The sequence below is a fragment of the Silurus aristotelis genome (genome assembly GCF_946808225.1).
Source record: "Silurus aristotelis genome assembly, chromosome: 3".
NCBI classification, from domain to species: Eukaryota; Metazoa; Chordata; class Actinopteri; order Siluriformes; family Siluridae; genus Silurus; species Silurus aristotelis.
Genome location: NC_139576.1, coordinates 38084371 through 38099691, shown reverse-complemented (window position 1 = coordinate 38099691; position 15321 = coordinate 38084371). Strand labels below are relative to the sequence as shown.

General features: G+C 43.7%; 1 protein-coding gene across 4 annotated transcripts; it reads right to left on the bottom strand.

The window, feature by feature from the left end:
- Positions 1-7315: 7315 nt before the first annotated feature.
- On the bottom strand, positions 7316-14012 carry LOC310724185 (uncharacterized protein). 4 transcript variants are annotated; one of them, XM_083537929.1, is made up of 7 exons: positions 13824-14012; positions 11016-11092; positions 10525-10702; positions 10167-10438; positions 9813-9880; positions 9521-9717; positions 7316-8464 (listed from the first exon to the last, which is right to left on the bottom strand). In XM_083537929.1, the coding sequence occupies exons 2-7, from the start codon at positions 11085-11087 to the stop codon at positions 7470-7472; spliced, it is 1782 nt and encodes a 593-aa protein (XP_083394055.1). In that variant the 5' UTR covers positions 11088-11092; positions 13824-14012; the 3' UTR covers positions 7316-7469. The 4 variants fall into 4 exon arrangements, with proteins under 4 accessions (XP_083394055.1, XP_083394057.1, XP_083394056.1 ...); XM_083537931.1 differs by having other exon boundaries at positions 10170-10438; XM_083537930.1 differs by having other exon boundaries at positions 9527-9717; positions 13824-14010.
- Between the last annotated feature and the right edge of the window lie 1309 nt (positions 14013-15321).

The window sequence follows — 15321 nt, the reverse complement described above, 5'->3', positions numbered from 1 at the left end:
GAGGATGGTGGTGTTTCTGGATAATGTTCACGCATGCCTTCTTCTTTGTAAGTTAGAGATTTAACCTGCTTTTGTGGATGACATGGTAATTTGTGTTCACAGACAATGATTTCTATAGGTGTTAATGATCCCCTGCATTGATTCCCATACATAATCATGACTGTTTTCAAATGCAGAGGCCCCTGAGAGCCCAAAGATCACAGACATCCAATACTAATTTTCATCCTTGTCCCTTGTGCTCGGACATTTCTCCAGATTCTTTGTCAATTTTAATGATATTAGGTTCTGTAAATGATGAGAAATTCAACAGTTTTAATCTAATCCTAACCCGACTCCTCATCAGAGGGGATATCAAGCTTAACTCCAGGCAACAGCACAAATTTATGCTGCATGATGTGCTGGTTGTAAAAACAAAGTGCAAAGAAACAAATGAGAAAATTCAGCAAAAATAAAAGAAATTAAAGAAATTAAGCAAACAAAAACTAAGAAAGTACAAATAATAAGTACATAATAGCTGAACATTATATGTGAAAGTCAAGTACTTCACACCAAAGTAGTGAGGCGCTGCAAAGCACCAAGAAACTATCAGCCTACTACTATTTGTTAAAAATTTATTCAAAGCATTAAAGGTTCAATTATTTACTGTAAAATCAAATATCAATCACTGCATTCAGATGAATCAATTTTTTACTTCACTGTACTGCAGTGTTTTACAATTGAAACTGTCATTAAAAAAATATTTTGTGTTCCTAATCGTTTGTGTGTGAGGAGTTCTGAAATAAAAATGAATTAAATGACAGCATTCACATTCATCATCGCATAACATGCAGGTGTGAAAATGTGTGAGATGGGGGTCGTAAATTGTAATACAGAAAGGTGGCAGTTGTAATGAACAAATTCTCCAAAGACATTTTATTAAAGCCCAGTAAAAAAACATAAAACTATACAGAGATTGTAGATGCAAAATTAATTAATCAAAAGCTAATAAACGAGTTCCGTTAAAGCACACGCTGCTCAGTTACTTTACTTTGGCCAGACAGACTCTTCTTTCAGATTTCCATGGTCTGTTTCTCTTCCCCTTTGACATCATACAGTGTATCACCGCATTATTCTGAATTAAGGTATAGATCTTTTTACGTGTATATAATCAGTAACTTTATTGTAATTTTGCTTTTAATTTTTGAGAACTGCAACTGCAGAGACTCTAATTCTCAACTTCAGACCGCACTTCAGAATGGGGATATTTTAACCCTTTCTTCATGCTAATGAGTCCTTAATATGAAATGCACCGCTCTACACAGCCTGTAGTCCAGCTGAAATGAAACCATGAAAGATTTCACTATCTGTTCTGCTAATACTGCAGTTTCACCTGCAGCTTTCAGGTCAAATACTTTCCTAAATTATATTGTCTTGTTATTTGTCACACACAGTAACAGACATTATCTTCTCTATCTTCACTTCCTTAACACCTGAGAAGAAACTGCATGAAAGGCAGACCAAAGGCATAGATCATAGCTGTTGTTGCCAAGGCGAAAGCGGTCACTGATCTTCTCCGTAAAAGTCGATTTTAGGATTAAAAAAAGCCTTTTTTCCATCATGCAGCAGGATGACCCCCTGAGCAGGTAATTTCCCTTCTTTTAATGCTTTATCACTGGGACATGACCCTGGTGGCAAATATAAGGTTAAAATCATTATGATTATTTCTGCTGTAAATTTACATGTAAATTCCTTAAAGATTTATTAAGGAGTTGCAGGACAGAGTATATTGTGAATGATATCCTCCATGAAGACCCAGTTCATGATTGGACAGACTGCACCTCCTTCATCCTGGGCTGCACACATTGGGTCAGAGACTGAGGCTGACTCTGAATGCTCAGAAGAACAGAATGGTAAGTTAACTTGGTTAATCATTTTACATTTATCTTAATCGACTGCAATTGTATTTTCCTTATTTGACCAAATGCGATTTCCTCTATTTCAGCTCTATAAATATGAAAGAAACATCTTCAGTCAGTAAAGCCAAGGTGTGCAGCTGGATCAAGAATGAAGAGATGGAGAGCTAACATTCCAGATGGTACTCTAATGGTGTAGCAGTGAAATTCTTCTACTCACCACTACCATGGAAGTGCACCCTCTTTCATTATTGGGGTAAATGATGGTCCTTTGCTGGAAGGGATTTTGCACTGTTACATCTTCCCCAGTGTATATAGCATACTGTATCTTCTGTGTGATTTGGTGTGAATTTGTAAATGAAGCAGGTGGTGTGCAGAGATCTATGTAATGCATTTTTTCACTGCTAAGAAGAGGAATTCTTACAAACACAAACAGAAAATCTAGCTTTGAATAGAGGCCCTATCACACCTGTGTAGCTCTCTGCAGCATATGTATATACTCATTCATTCATTCATTTTCTCCCGCTTATCCGTAATTCGGGTCGCGGGGGCAGCAGTCTAAGCAGGCCCCCGCCTTCGACTGCTGCCCAATCCTCACAGCACCGTCCCTTACGGTCCCTCCTGCAGGTGGTGAGCCCACGGGAAGTATGTATATACTGTGACAGTAAATTACTAACAGGTACATTTGATGTACAAACTGCACTCAATTTGCTGCTACTTCCCTCCGGTGAAACTCAGCTCATGGCTCAGCAACTCCCAACCGACTGCATACGAACCTGAAAAGGCGGTTTATGTGGTGGAAGGTCATTAGGGGGTGTACCCGGGGACAGGTGACTCCGCCTCTCTGTCTCTCATTTTTCTTTTTGCTTTATTTGTCACATACACATACATACAGAGTACGACATGCAGTGAAATGCTTTTTACGATGGTCCGACATGAGGAAATAGGATGGGGAGAAAAATAAACCAAGAAAAAAAAGAAGGCAGATAAATAAAAAGTATAAACTATATAAAATATAAAAGATATAAAGATTTATTTGAAAAAGTGTATATACAGGATTCTTATGACAGTGAACAGTAAAACAGTAAAAATTTAAGGTGGTTGACGTGATTGTCCTTAAAGTGACCGTGTGCGGTGTGGTATAAAGTGCACTGTGCCTTACCCCATGTCCCTTCTCTGCACGTCCAAACCATCTCAATTACACCTCCCTCACCTTGTCTCCAAAACGTCCTACATGCGCTGTCCCTCTAAAAAAACTCATTTCTAATCCTCTCCATCGTCATCACTCTCAATCAGCATCTCAACATCTTCAGCTCTGCTACCTCCAGCTCCACCTCCTGTCTTTTACTCAATGCCACTGTCTCTAAACCATACAACATCTCAGGTCTCACCACAGTCCTATAAACTTTCCCTTTCACTCTCACAGATACTCTTCTATCACAAATCACTCCTGCTATCACTCTTCTACACCCACTCCACCCTGTCTGCACACTTTTCTTCACTTCTCTAAGGCACTCTCCATTACTTTACACTGTTGACCCCAGGTACCTGAACTCCTCCATCTTCTCCACCTCTTCTCCATGCAACCACACCCCTCCACTGCCCTTCCTCTTATTCACACACATGTACTCTGTCTTACTCATACTGACTTTCATTCCCCTTCTCTCCAGCGTATACCTCCACCTCTCCAGGCTCTTCTCCACCTGCTCACTACTCTCACCACAAATCACAATAGCATACACAAACATCATAGTCCACGTCATAGTCCATAGTCCTCGTCCTTTAACCAGTCCATCACCACTGCAAACAGGAAAGGGCTCAGAGCTGATCCTTGATGCAATACACCATCAACAGCAATACAGTGACCTAAAACAAGTCAACTATGGAATGTGAAAATACTCTATCTAAGGTCTATTCTTTTTTTTTTGCACTTGTCCCCACAAAAGTTTACGTTATGTTAATTAACAAATGCAATTACAACTGTTCGAATGTTTAGCCAGATAGACTGATGATAGCACATTATCTGTGTAAAGCTGCTTTGAGACAATGTTCATTGTTAAAAGTGCTATACAAATAAACATGAATTGAAATTAATTAAAGAGTATAGTGCTGTCTGAAAATCAATAAAAGTAAAGTAAAATAAAGAGCTGAGTTGTCCCAAACCTTTTAACCATCTCTTTATTTGCATTTTGAACAAAGGGGAGTGCTACACAGTAGTCAGTTCCCCAAACCTGCTTTTCTCAGCCCCATTCCCCAGTTTCTTTTCTTCTCCTCAGGTCAGTGAATATGAGACCATAGGTGTCAGAAAAATGGCAATTCCTGTTCTTCTGGTGCTGCAGGGAACATCAACACTTTCAGGACCCCTGGAATACTGATGTGCTGCCAGCAGTCTGGTCTGGGATTACCATAGTACACTCACTATTACACTGGGATTACTAATGTGCACTCATTATTACACTGGGATTACTAACATACACTCACTTTTACACTGGGATTACTAACGTGTACTCACTGTTACACTGGGATTACTAACGTGCACTCATTATTACACTGGGATTACTAACATACACTCATTATTACACTGGGATTACTAATGTACACTTACTGTTACACTGGGATTACTAATGTACACTCATTATTACACTGGGATTACTAACATACACTCATTATTACACTGGGATAACTAACATACACTTATTATTACACTGAGATTACTAACGTACACTCACTATTACACTGGGATTACTAACGTACACTCATTATTACACTGGGATTACTAAAGTACACTCACAGTTACACTGGGATTACTAATGTACACTCACTGTTACACTTGGATTACCAGTAACTATTCAACGATATGTGTGCCAAGTATTAGTGGTTTAGGCTGTAAATAGACATCAGTCAATCACCACCTGTGATGAAGGTAGCAGACTTGGTCCAGCAGTCACGCAATCATGCATCAGGTGGTATGTAGTGTAGTGTAGGGTATGTAGTGGTGGGGTGCGAGTCAGGTGGTGGGGGTATGTAGTGGTGGGGTGCGAGTCAGGTGGTGGGGGTATGTAGTGGTGGGGTGCGAGTCAGGTGGTGGTGGTATGTAGTGGTGGGGTGCGAGTCAGGTGGTGGGGTATGTAGTGGTGGGGTGCGAGTCAGGTGGTGGGGGTATGTAGTGGTGGGGTGCGAGTGAGGTGGTGGTGGTATGTAGTGGTGGGGTGTGAGTCAGGTGGTGGGGGTATGTAGTGGTGGGGTGCAAGTCAGGTGGTGGGGTATGTAGTGGTGGGGGTATGTAGTGGTGGGGTACGAGTCAGGTGGTGGTGGTATGTAGTGGTGGGGTGCGAGTCAGGTGGTGGTGGTATGTAGTGGTGGGGTGCGAGTCAGGTGGTGGTGGTATGTAGTGGTGGGGGTATGTAGTGGTGGGGTACGAGTCAGGTGGTGGTGGTATGTAGTGGTGGGGTACGAGTCAGGTGGTGGTGGTATGTAGTGGTGGGGTGCGAGTCAGGTGGTGGTGGTATGTAGTGGTGGGGTGCGAGTCAGGTGGTGGTGGTATGTAGTGGTGGGGTGCGAGTCAGGTGGTGGTGGTATGTAGTGGTGGGGTGCGGGTCAGGTGGTGGGGGTATGTAGTGGTGGGGTGCGAGTCAGGTGGTGGTGGTATGTAGTGGTGGGGTGCGAGTCAGGTGGTGGTGGTATGTAGTGGTGGGGTGCGAGTCGGATGGTGTGGGTATGTAGTGGTGGGGTGCGAGTCAGGTGGTGGGGGTATGTAGTGGTGGGGTGCGAGTCAGGTGGTGGGGGTATGTAGTGGTGGGGTGCGAGTCAGGTGGTGGTGGTATGTAGTGGTGGGGTGCGAGTCAGGTGGTGGTGGTATGTAGTGGTGGGGTGTGAGTCGGATGGTGTGGGTATGTAGTGGTGGGGTGCGAGTCAGGTGGTGGGGGTATGTAGTGGTGGGGTGCGAGTCAGGTGGTGGGGGTATGTAGTGGTGGGGTGCGAGTCAGGTGGTGGTGGTATGTAGTGGTGGGGTGCGAGTCAGGTGGTGGTGGTATGTAGTGGTGGGGTGCGAGTCAGGTGGTGGTGGTATGTAGTGGTGGGGTGCGAGTCAGGTGGTGGTGGTATGTAGTGGTGGGGTGCAAGTCAGGTGGTGGTGGTATGTAGTGGTGGGGTGCGAGTCAGGTGGTGGGGGTATGTAGTGGTGGGGTGCGAGTCAGGTGGTGGGGGTATGTAGTGGTGGGGTGCGAGTCAGGTGGTGGGGGTATGTAGTGGTGGGGTGCGAGTCAGGTGGTGGTGGTATGTAGTGGTGGGGTGCGAGTCAGGTGGTGGGGGTATGTAGTGGTGGGGTGCGAGTCAGGTGGTGAGGGTTTGTAGTGGTGGGGTGTGAATCAGGTAGTGGGGGTATGTAGTGGTGGGGTGCGAGTCAGGTGGTGGGGGTATGTAGTGGTGGGGTGCGAGTCTAGTTGGTGGGGGTATGTAGTGGTGGGGTGCGAGTCTAGTTGGTGGGGGTATGTAGTGGTGGGGTGCGAGTCAGGTGGTGGGGGTATGTAGTGGTGGGGTGCGAGTCAGGTGGTGGGGGTATGTAGTGGTGGGGTGCGAGTCAGGTGGTGGGGGTATGTAGTGGTGGGGTGCGAGTCAGGTGGTGGTGGTATGTAGTGGTGGGGTGCGAGTCAGGTGGTGGGGGTATGTAGTGGTGGGGTGCGAGTCAGGTGGTGGGGGTATGTAGTGGTGGGGTGCGAGTCAGGTGGTGGTGGTATGTAGTGGTGGGGTGCGAGTCAGGTGGTGGTGGTATGTAGTGGTGGGGTGCGAGTCAGGTGGTGGGGGTATGTAGTGGTGGGGTGCGAGTCAGGTGGTGGGGGTATGTAGTGGTGGGGTGCGAGTCAGGTGGTGGTGGTATGTAGTGGTGGGGTGCGAGTCAGGTGGTGGGGGTATGTAGTGGTGGGGTGCGAGTCAGGTGGTGGGGGTATGTAGTGGTGGGGTGCGAGTCAGGTGGTGGTGGTATGTAGTGGTGGGGTGCGAGTCAGGTGGTGGTGGTATGTAGTGGTGGGGTGCGAGTCAGGTGGTGGGGGTATGTAGTGGTGGGGTGCGAGTCAGGTGGTGGGGGTATGTAGTGGTGGGGTGCGAGTCAGGTGGTGGTGGTATGTAGTGGTGGGGTGCGAGTCAGGTGGTGGGGGTATGTCGTGGTGGGGTGTGAGTCAGGTGGTGAGGGTTTGTAGTGGTGGGGTGTGAATCAGGTAGTGGGGGTATGTAGTGGTGGGGTGTTAGTGAGGTGGTGGGGGTATGTAGAAAACTTCTCTGAAGACCAGCAGTAGGAGACATACAGAATTATAAAGTGTAGTAGCAACAGGGTTGATGTGTGTAGTACATTGTACCCAGAAAAAGCCACATTTGTGTGTTTATATTTCTGTTGTTGGTAAACAATGTAAAAAGTGTGTTATAAAAGGTTTTCATTGCAAAGATATTTTGAATAAATTAAATACAAATAATAATTATAATAAATGTTGATAAATTCAGGGGCTCCAGTTTAGGGCACTTGCAGACTTTAAATGAAAAAGAAAAAATAAAGCTGTTCCACATTGAACAGGGTTGCGGTTTCTATCAGGTGTGAATGCGCTGGTGTCGTTGGAGGTTATTCTGCTGAGTGAAACTCTTCCCACACTGTGAACACTGGTACGGCTTTTCTCCAGTGTGAATGCGCTGGTGCAGCTGGAGATGGTTCTGTTGAGTAAAACTTTTCACACACTGTGAACAGTTAAACGGTCTCTCTCCTATGTGAATGCGCTGGTGCAGCTGGAGGTTGCTCTGCTGAGTGAAACTCTTACCACAGTGGGAGCAGAAGTACGGCTTGTCTCCTGTGTGAATACGTTCATGTCGATGGAGATCACTCTGCTGAGCAAAACTCTTTCCACACTGCGAGCAGTGATACGGCTTTTCTCCTGTATGAAGACGCTGATGTTTTCTCAGAGTACTCTGCTGAGTAAAACTCTTTCCACACAGGGAACAGTGGCACGGTTTTTCTCCTGTGTGAACACGCTGATGTTTTTGGAGATTACTCTGGTCAAGAAAGCTCTTCCCACACTGTGAACACTGATACGGCTTGTCCCCAGTGTAAATGCGTTGGTGGACCAGGAGTGTGCTCTGCTGAGTGAATCTCTTTCCACACTGTGAGCAGTGATACGCCTTCTCTTCTGTGTGAATACGCTGGTGTTTTCGGAGATTACTCTGGTTAGGAAAACCTTTCCCACACTGTGAACACTGATACGGTTTCTCTCCTGTGTGAACACGCTGGTGGATCAGGAGGGAACCCTTCTGATTAAAGCTCCTACCACACAATGAACACTGATATGGTTTCTCTCCTGTATGAACACGCTGATGTTTCCGGAGAGTTCCCTGCTGAGTGAAACTCTTCCCACACTGTAAGCAGTGATGTGGCTTCTCTACCGTATGACTGCATCGGTGTGTTTGGAGAAAATCCTGACGAGGAGAAGTCTTTCCACAGTCCGTGCAGTGGAGAACTTCCTTCTGTATATCATCATATAAAGTGTCAGAACTGGAAGAACCAGCTGATGTTGGTGACAGATTGTTGTTTAGTTCTGAAGAAAACAGAATATCAGAAGTCAACATGAATAAATGATGGTATTAATAGTTAGGAACGGCAATATACACTGAACTACACATTTTGCATATTTTTATTTTATTATCTTGAATAATTATTTAGATTTCCTTTATTCTCCACTTTGCATTGGTGTTATAAAGCAGTGAGTGAAGGTCATTCCCAGCAGAACTGAAAACACACAAAAAGTTACAAAATTTCTATGATCTGATGAGCAGATTATTCAGTGTGTGGAGTGTGGAATGTTTAGTCAGTCTTTCTGCACTAACGATACTTTTATCTGTGTCTGGATCGGTGGATTATTGACTCTTTCCTTTGGAGCTCATGTGAATAACGTTACCAGGAGAGCCGTCTTTCACCTTATAAATAATGATAAAAAAGAAATATGATGTTACAGGATGCAGAAAAACTAGTTCATGCTTTTGTTAAAAGGAATCCAAACAAAGCAACAGCACTGATTTGCGTCTTTTAGCAACATGACAGTGTTTCGTTCCTGAATGAATCATTCGTTTAAATTTGGTTTAATCGCAATGACTCACTTAGTAACAGTGATTTGCTGCCACCTACTGGCGTATTTAATTCCATATTTAAAGTTTCTTCTCACTTCTTAAATATATCAACATTCATTTTTTATGTTTAAAATATCAAAACATTATTTATGCATTTGTCACTACAGGTTAAAGCATTACATGTCTCTCTGAGCTGCATTAAACAGTGTGTAAATACATCTTAATGCCACTTCAGATGCAGCTTCTGTTTCTGCTGCATTTTGTTGATACTGATTTTATTTACATGGTATGAGGCAAAATGTCATTATTCTAATTAACTGATTAGATGTAAGAATTGACTCTGGTTAAAAGTAAAAGCTGGCTGTGGCAGAAAGGTGTTTGAAGACATCAGAGCTAAACTGCAGGGACATGATCTCATCCACGTTCACAGCATGATCTCATCCACCGCTGAAACACACCATAACCAGGTGCTGAAGTTTAAATTTAAAAATAGTCATTTCTTTGTTATTATGATTGTAGTGTTGTACCTGTACCATTTAAATAGCAATTCTGGTTCCAGAAGTCATCAAAAGAAGGAGTGAGATCTTTGGGAGGCTCCTCTCTAACCCAGACCAACAGCTCCTGTCCTGTGTTAATGGGACGACAGCAACGGTACAGAATCCCACCTTGATATGGAAAAACCACAAGATTTCCTTCTTCTTCAGTTTGAGCACAATTCACATACCTAAAAGAATAAAACAGCAGAAAAGCTCAAAAGAAATAAACTATGTAGATATCAGTGACAGGGGAAAGAGACCTGATGATCAGAGTAAATCTCACCCCATCCAGTTAGCACACATCTCTCTCTCAGCATCCATGTGCCCTTCACACTGCCTGCTTCTGAACATCTGCAGAAAAACAGCACATTTACTTTTTATGCATTTATTTTGTATGTAAATGATGATGCACTTCTATTTTTTGCAAACTGTGTCATCCATCTGCGCTAGAAATCATTTCTGAGGTTTGTATTTTCTCTGCCTAGAAGGTCAATGTACAAATCTCCTGCTGTGGAACGTTGGAACGTTGCAGAATGAATAAATTCATGCTATCAACATTTAGAAGCCTCAGAATCCAAATTCATCAGAGTCTCAGAGCTCTGTGTTTTTATCAGTGCCAGTAAAGTATAAACATCACCACCCAGGAGTATCCACTGCTCAGAGCTTCCTCTCGGTCCACCAGCTCTCCCTGATAGGGTCCGAAGTGTGCACCTACTGGAACAGTGTCTCCCTTATTAAACACTCCCAGACCTGCGTCAGGAAGACCAGACATCCCGATCTCTAGTCCAGGAGGAAGAGTGTGTGTGGCTCGGTCTGCGATCCCCATGGGAACGGGAGTATCAGGGATGAAGAGCGCAGGACCGTGAACCTCACACTTATTAAAGAAGAAGGATCTACAAACATCACAGTCTGAAAGGAGAAATAAAAATCATCACAAGAACAAATGATCTCCAGTTCAACAAATAAAGAGGGGTTTCATCTTCCTGATGTCTTACAGAGGAAGTCTTTATGGACAGGATCTTCCTCTTTAATGGAGATAACTTCAGGTGTGTTGTCTAAGTCGTCTTCATGGCTGTAGATGTTCAACTCCAGCATTTCCTCTTTTTTCACACTAGCTTCTGACACTTTGAATGTTCCTTCATCTGAAGTCTCTGTTTTCACGTCTTCATCCAGCTAAAGATCAGAAAATAATAATAATAACCTGAATGAGAGAAAACCTGAGTGGAGTTTCACTTCTTCTTATGGGTTATGAGGTTGTTGGTGATCAGCATTGAAGCGGCGAAGACATTAAGAGACAGAAGAATTTTCACATCATGTTATTATTGTTTTCATCATCATCATTATCAACATCATCACCATGATCATCATCATCATCACCATCATCATCATCATCACCATAATCATCATCATCACCATCATCATCAACATCATCATCACCATGATCATGATCATCATCATCATCATCATCATCATCATCAAGTTTTACCTGTGAAGAAACAGCATCAGGAAGCTGAAACGTCCTGGAGGACTGCTGTCTGTCTCCTGCTGAAATCATCATCACACCTAATTAATACAGAAATAAATATAAATAAATTCTCTCCATCATACACATGTAACAGCTCCACCATCAGGCCGAATCTGGAAGTAGGTTTATTGTCATAATTTTTTGTGTCCCAAATTCCTGCAATTCCCAAAGTTCCAATGTTCAAGCAGCAGCAATCACAATAATAAAATGAAGTTGATATACAAAGAGCTGAGATCATCAAAGAATGTGCTACTTCAGTGACAGCAGCAGCAACGCATCTCCATCCATACATTCATCTAGATCTTTCCTCCTACAGTCAGAGAAGTTCAGCACTGTTCCTGATCACAGCACACACACATCCTGAGGAACACTACACATCACTGTTCCTGATCACAGCACACACACATCCCGAGGAACACTACACATTACTGTTCCTGGTCACAGCACACACACATCCCGAGGAACACTACACATCACTGTTCCTGGTCACAGCACACACACATCCCGAGGAACACTACACATCACTGTTCCTGATCACAGCACACACACATCCCGAGGAACACTACACATTACTGTTCCTGATCACAGCACACACACATCCTGAGGAACACAACAAATCACTGTTCCTGATCACAGCACACACACATCCCGAGGAACACTACACATCACTGTTCCTGATCACAGCACATACACATCCCGAGGAACACCACACATCACTGTTCCTGATCACAGCACACACACATCCCGAGGAACACAACACATCACTGTTTCTGATCACAGCACACACATCCCGAGGAACACTACACATCACTGTTCCTGATCACAGCACACACACATCATGAGGAACACTACACATCACTGTTCCTGATCACAGCACACACACATCCCGAGGAACACTACACATCACTGTTCCTGATCACAGCACACACACATCCCGAGGAACACTACACATCACTGTTCCTGATCACAGCACACACACATCCCGAGGAACACTACACATCACTGTTCCTGATCACAGCACACACACATCCCGAGGAACACTACACATCACTGTTCCTGGTCACAGCACACACACATCCCGAGGAACACTACACATCACTGTTCCTGGTCACAGCACACACACATCCCGAGGAACACTACACATCACTGTTCCTGGTCACAGCACACACACATCCCGAGGAACACTACACATCACTGTTCCTGATCACAGCACACACACATCCCGAGGAACACTACACATCACTGTTCCTGATCACAGCACACACACATCCCGAGGAACACTACACATCACTGTTCCTGATCACAGCACACACACATCCCGAGGAACACTACACATCACTGTTCCTGATCACAGCACACACACATCCCGAGGAACACTACACATCACTGTTCCTGATCACAGCACACACACATCCCGAGGAACACTACACATCACTGTTCCTGATCACAGCACACACACATCCCGAGGAACACTACACATCACTGTTCCTGATCACAGCACACACACATCCCGAGGAACACTACACATCACTGTTCCTGATCACAGCACACACACATCCCGAGGAACACTACACATCACTGTTCCTGATCACAGCACACACACATCCCGAGGAACACTACACATCACTGTTCCTGATCACAGCACACACACATCCCGAGGAACACTACACATCACTGTTCCTGATCACAGCACACACACATCCCGAGGAACACTACACATTACTGTTCCTGATCACAGCACACACACATCCCGAGGAACACTACACATTACTGTTCCTGATCACAGCACACACACATCCCGAGGAACACTACACATTACTGTTCCTGATCACAGCACACACACATCCCGAGGAACACTAAACATTACTGTTCCTGATCACAGCACACACACATCCCGAGGAACACTACACATTACTGTTCCTGATCACAGCACACACACATCCCGAGGAACACTACACATCACTGTTCCTGATCACAGCACACACACATCCCGAGGAACACTACACATTACTGTTCCTGATCACAGCACACACACATCCCGAGGAACACTACACATTACTGTTCCTGATCACAGCACACACACATCCCGAGGAACACTACACATTACTGTTCCTGATCACAGCACACACACATCCCGAGGAACACTACACATTACTGTTCCTGATCACAGCACACACACATCCTGAGGAACACTACACATTACTGTTCCTGATCACAGCACACACATCCTGAGGAACACTACACATTACTGTTCCTGATCACAGCACACACACATCCCGAGGAACACTACACATTACTGTTCCTGATCACAGCACACACATCCTGAGGAACACCACACATCACTGTTCCTGATCACAGCACACACACATCCCGAGGAACACTACACATTACTGTTCCTGATCACAGCACACACATCCTGAGGAACACCACACATCACTGTTCCTGATCACAGCACACACACATCCTGAGGAACACCACACATCACTGTTCCTGATCACAGCACACACACATCCCGAGGAACACTACACATTACTGTTCCTGATCACAGCACACACATCCTGAGGAACACCACACATCACTGTTCCTGATCACAGCACACACATCCCGAGGAACACAACACATCACAGGAACAGTGATGGTTGGTTAATGGATGATGATAAATTAACTACGAACAGGTGAAGATTATTTATATATAAATCAAACCCACCTTATTGTAGAAATATATGTAATGCTCCAGGAATTTCTCCACAAAGCTCCAGTTCAACTTACCTCAGGCTTGAATTCCTCAGAAATCAGTAGAATAAAGTGGTTTGCTGTTAATTAAACAAGAGTTTATATAAAGAATTATATAATGTATTGTAATGTAGTGATACTGTATCAGACAGCTGAACATCTGAGGATGACAAAACCTGCAGCGGAGTTTTCTTCTCCTGTGTTTATTTCTCTGTTGGAAAATCGGTGAATAGGCGCGTTACCGCCACCAGGCGGACTGGAGTGGAGTAACATCTGAATCAGGTTTATCGAGTGAATTCTAACACACACACACACACACACACAATGAAATGGGAAGGAGCTGCGAGTTAATTCTCATGTGAACTTTTTATGGCCTTCATATGGACTTCATACGGATCTCAAGAGAAACAATATTGGCATTATCTTACATACACTATATGTACAAAAGTATTGGGACACCTAACTTTTCAGGAGTATGTAGTTCTTTCCCAAACTGTTATCGCAAAGCTGAAGGCAAACAACTGTATCGGATACCCTAGAGGTCCCACCACCGTCACCACCACCACGCCACATCTACTATCCTAGTTTTAATAACTAACGTTATAATAATTAAGTACAGACTTCATATTTTATCTGTGGATCCCTACAGGATCAGGAAGCTGAAAGGTCCTGGTTAGGTTAGGTTAGGTCAACTTTATTATCCCCGAGGGGCAATTTGTTTCACACCCAGCAGAATCCATACGATCCCAAGCACACAGCAACAAACAGTACAGAGAGAAAAAAAAAAAAAAAAAAAAAAAAGGAGGAGTGTGTTATACAGTCATACTGAATGTAGTGCAGTCAAACAGTGAAGTGAAGATCTGTGTGAGATTCAGCCACACAGCTTCAGTGGAACTTATCTGAGGATCAGTGGAACCCATATCCAAATGAAGGTTCAATTAAAACAGCCATGGCTTCAGGAAATTTACTAATAAAACCTTCTCATTTCTTGCTCAAATAAGTTTTTTTCTATGAAATGCAAATTACAAGAAATGAAATGAGAGCAATTCTCTGTAGAAGTAAAATTCTCTGTAGAAGTAAAATTCTCTGTAGAAGTAGAACCTTCTGTATCTGATGTAATTCTGTAATCACTGTGTTAAAGCTGTAGCACATTTACTCTCGTGTTCATGTACATGGTTTAATCATACCAGGTTTGGTGTGTGAGGTTTTGTTCAGTTCAAATCTGAGTAATAGATCTGGATCAGGGATCTGGATCTTTGAAGCACAATGTCTTCACTAATGATTAATACACAGATGTTCTTCTGATCACTATTATACCTGGCTCTGAGTTCCTTGTGATTCCAGAGAATTCACTACATCATCTGTTTTATTTATTAGATAGTTTGTTATTTCTTTGTGATTACTTTTTAACAAAATATTCTATATTTAAACTACTTTATTTTACTTCACAGCAACATTCATTAAAATGAAGGCATAACTTCTATATCTCCTGTTTTCTGTTTTTTTTCAGTGAGTGTACTCATAATCTACCTTT

Coding starts and splice junctions, on each gene's coding strand:
- LOC310724185 (XM_083537929.1), bottom strand. CDS start 11,087: ATGATGATTTCAGCAGGAGACAGACAGCAGTCCTCCAGGACGTTTCAG. Junction 9,881..10,166: donor GCAGTGGATACTCCTGGGTG/GTGATGTTTATA, acceptor GTTTTTCTGCAG/ATGTTCAGAAGCAGGCAGTG. Junction 8,465..9,520: donor TTGCTATTTAAATGGTACAG/GTACAACACTAC, acceptor TGTTTTCTTCAG/AACTAAACAACAATCTGTCA.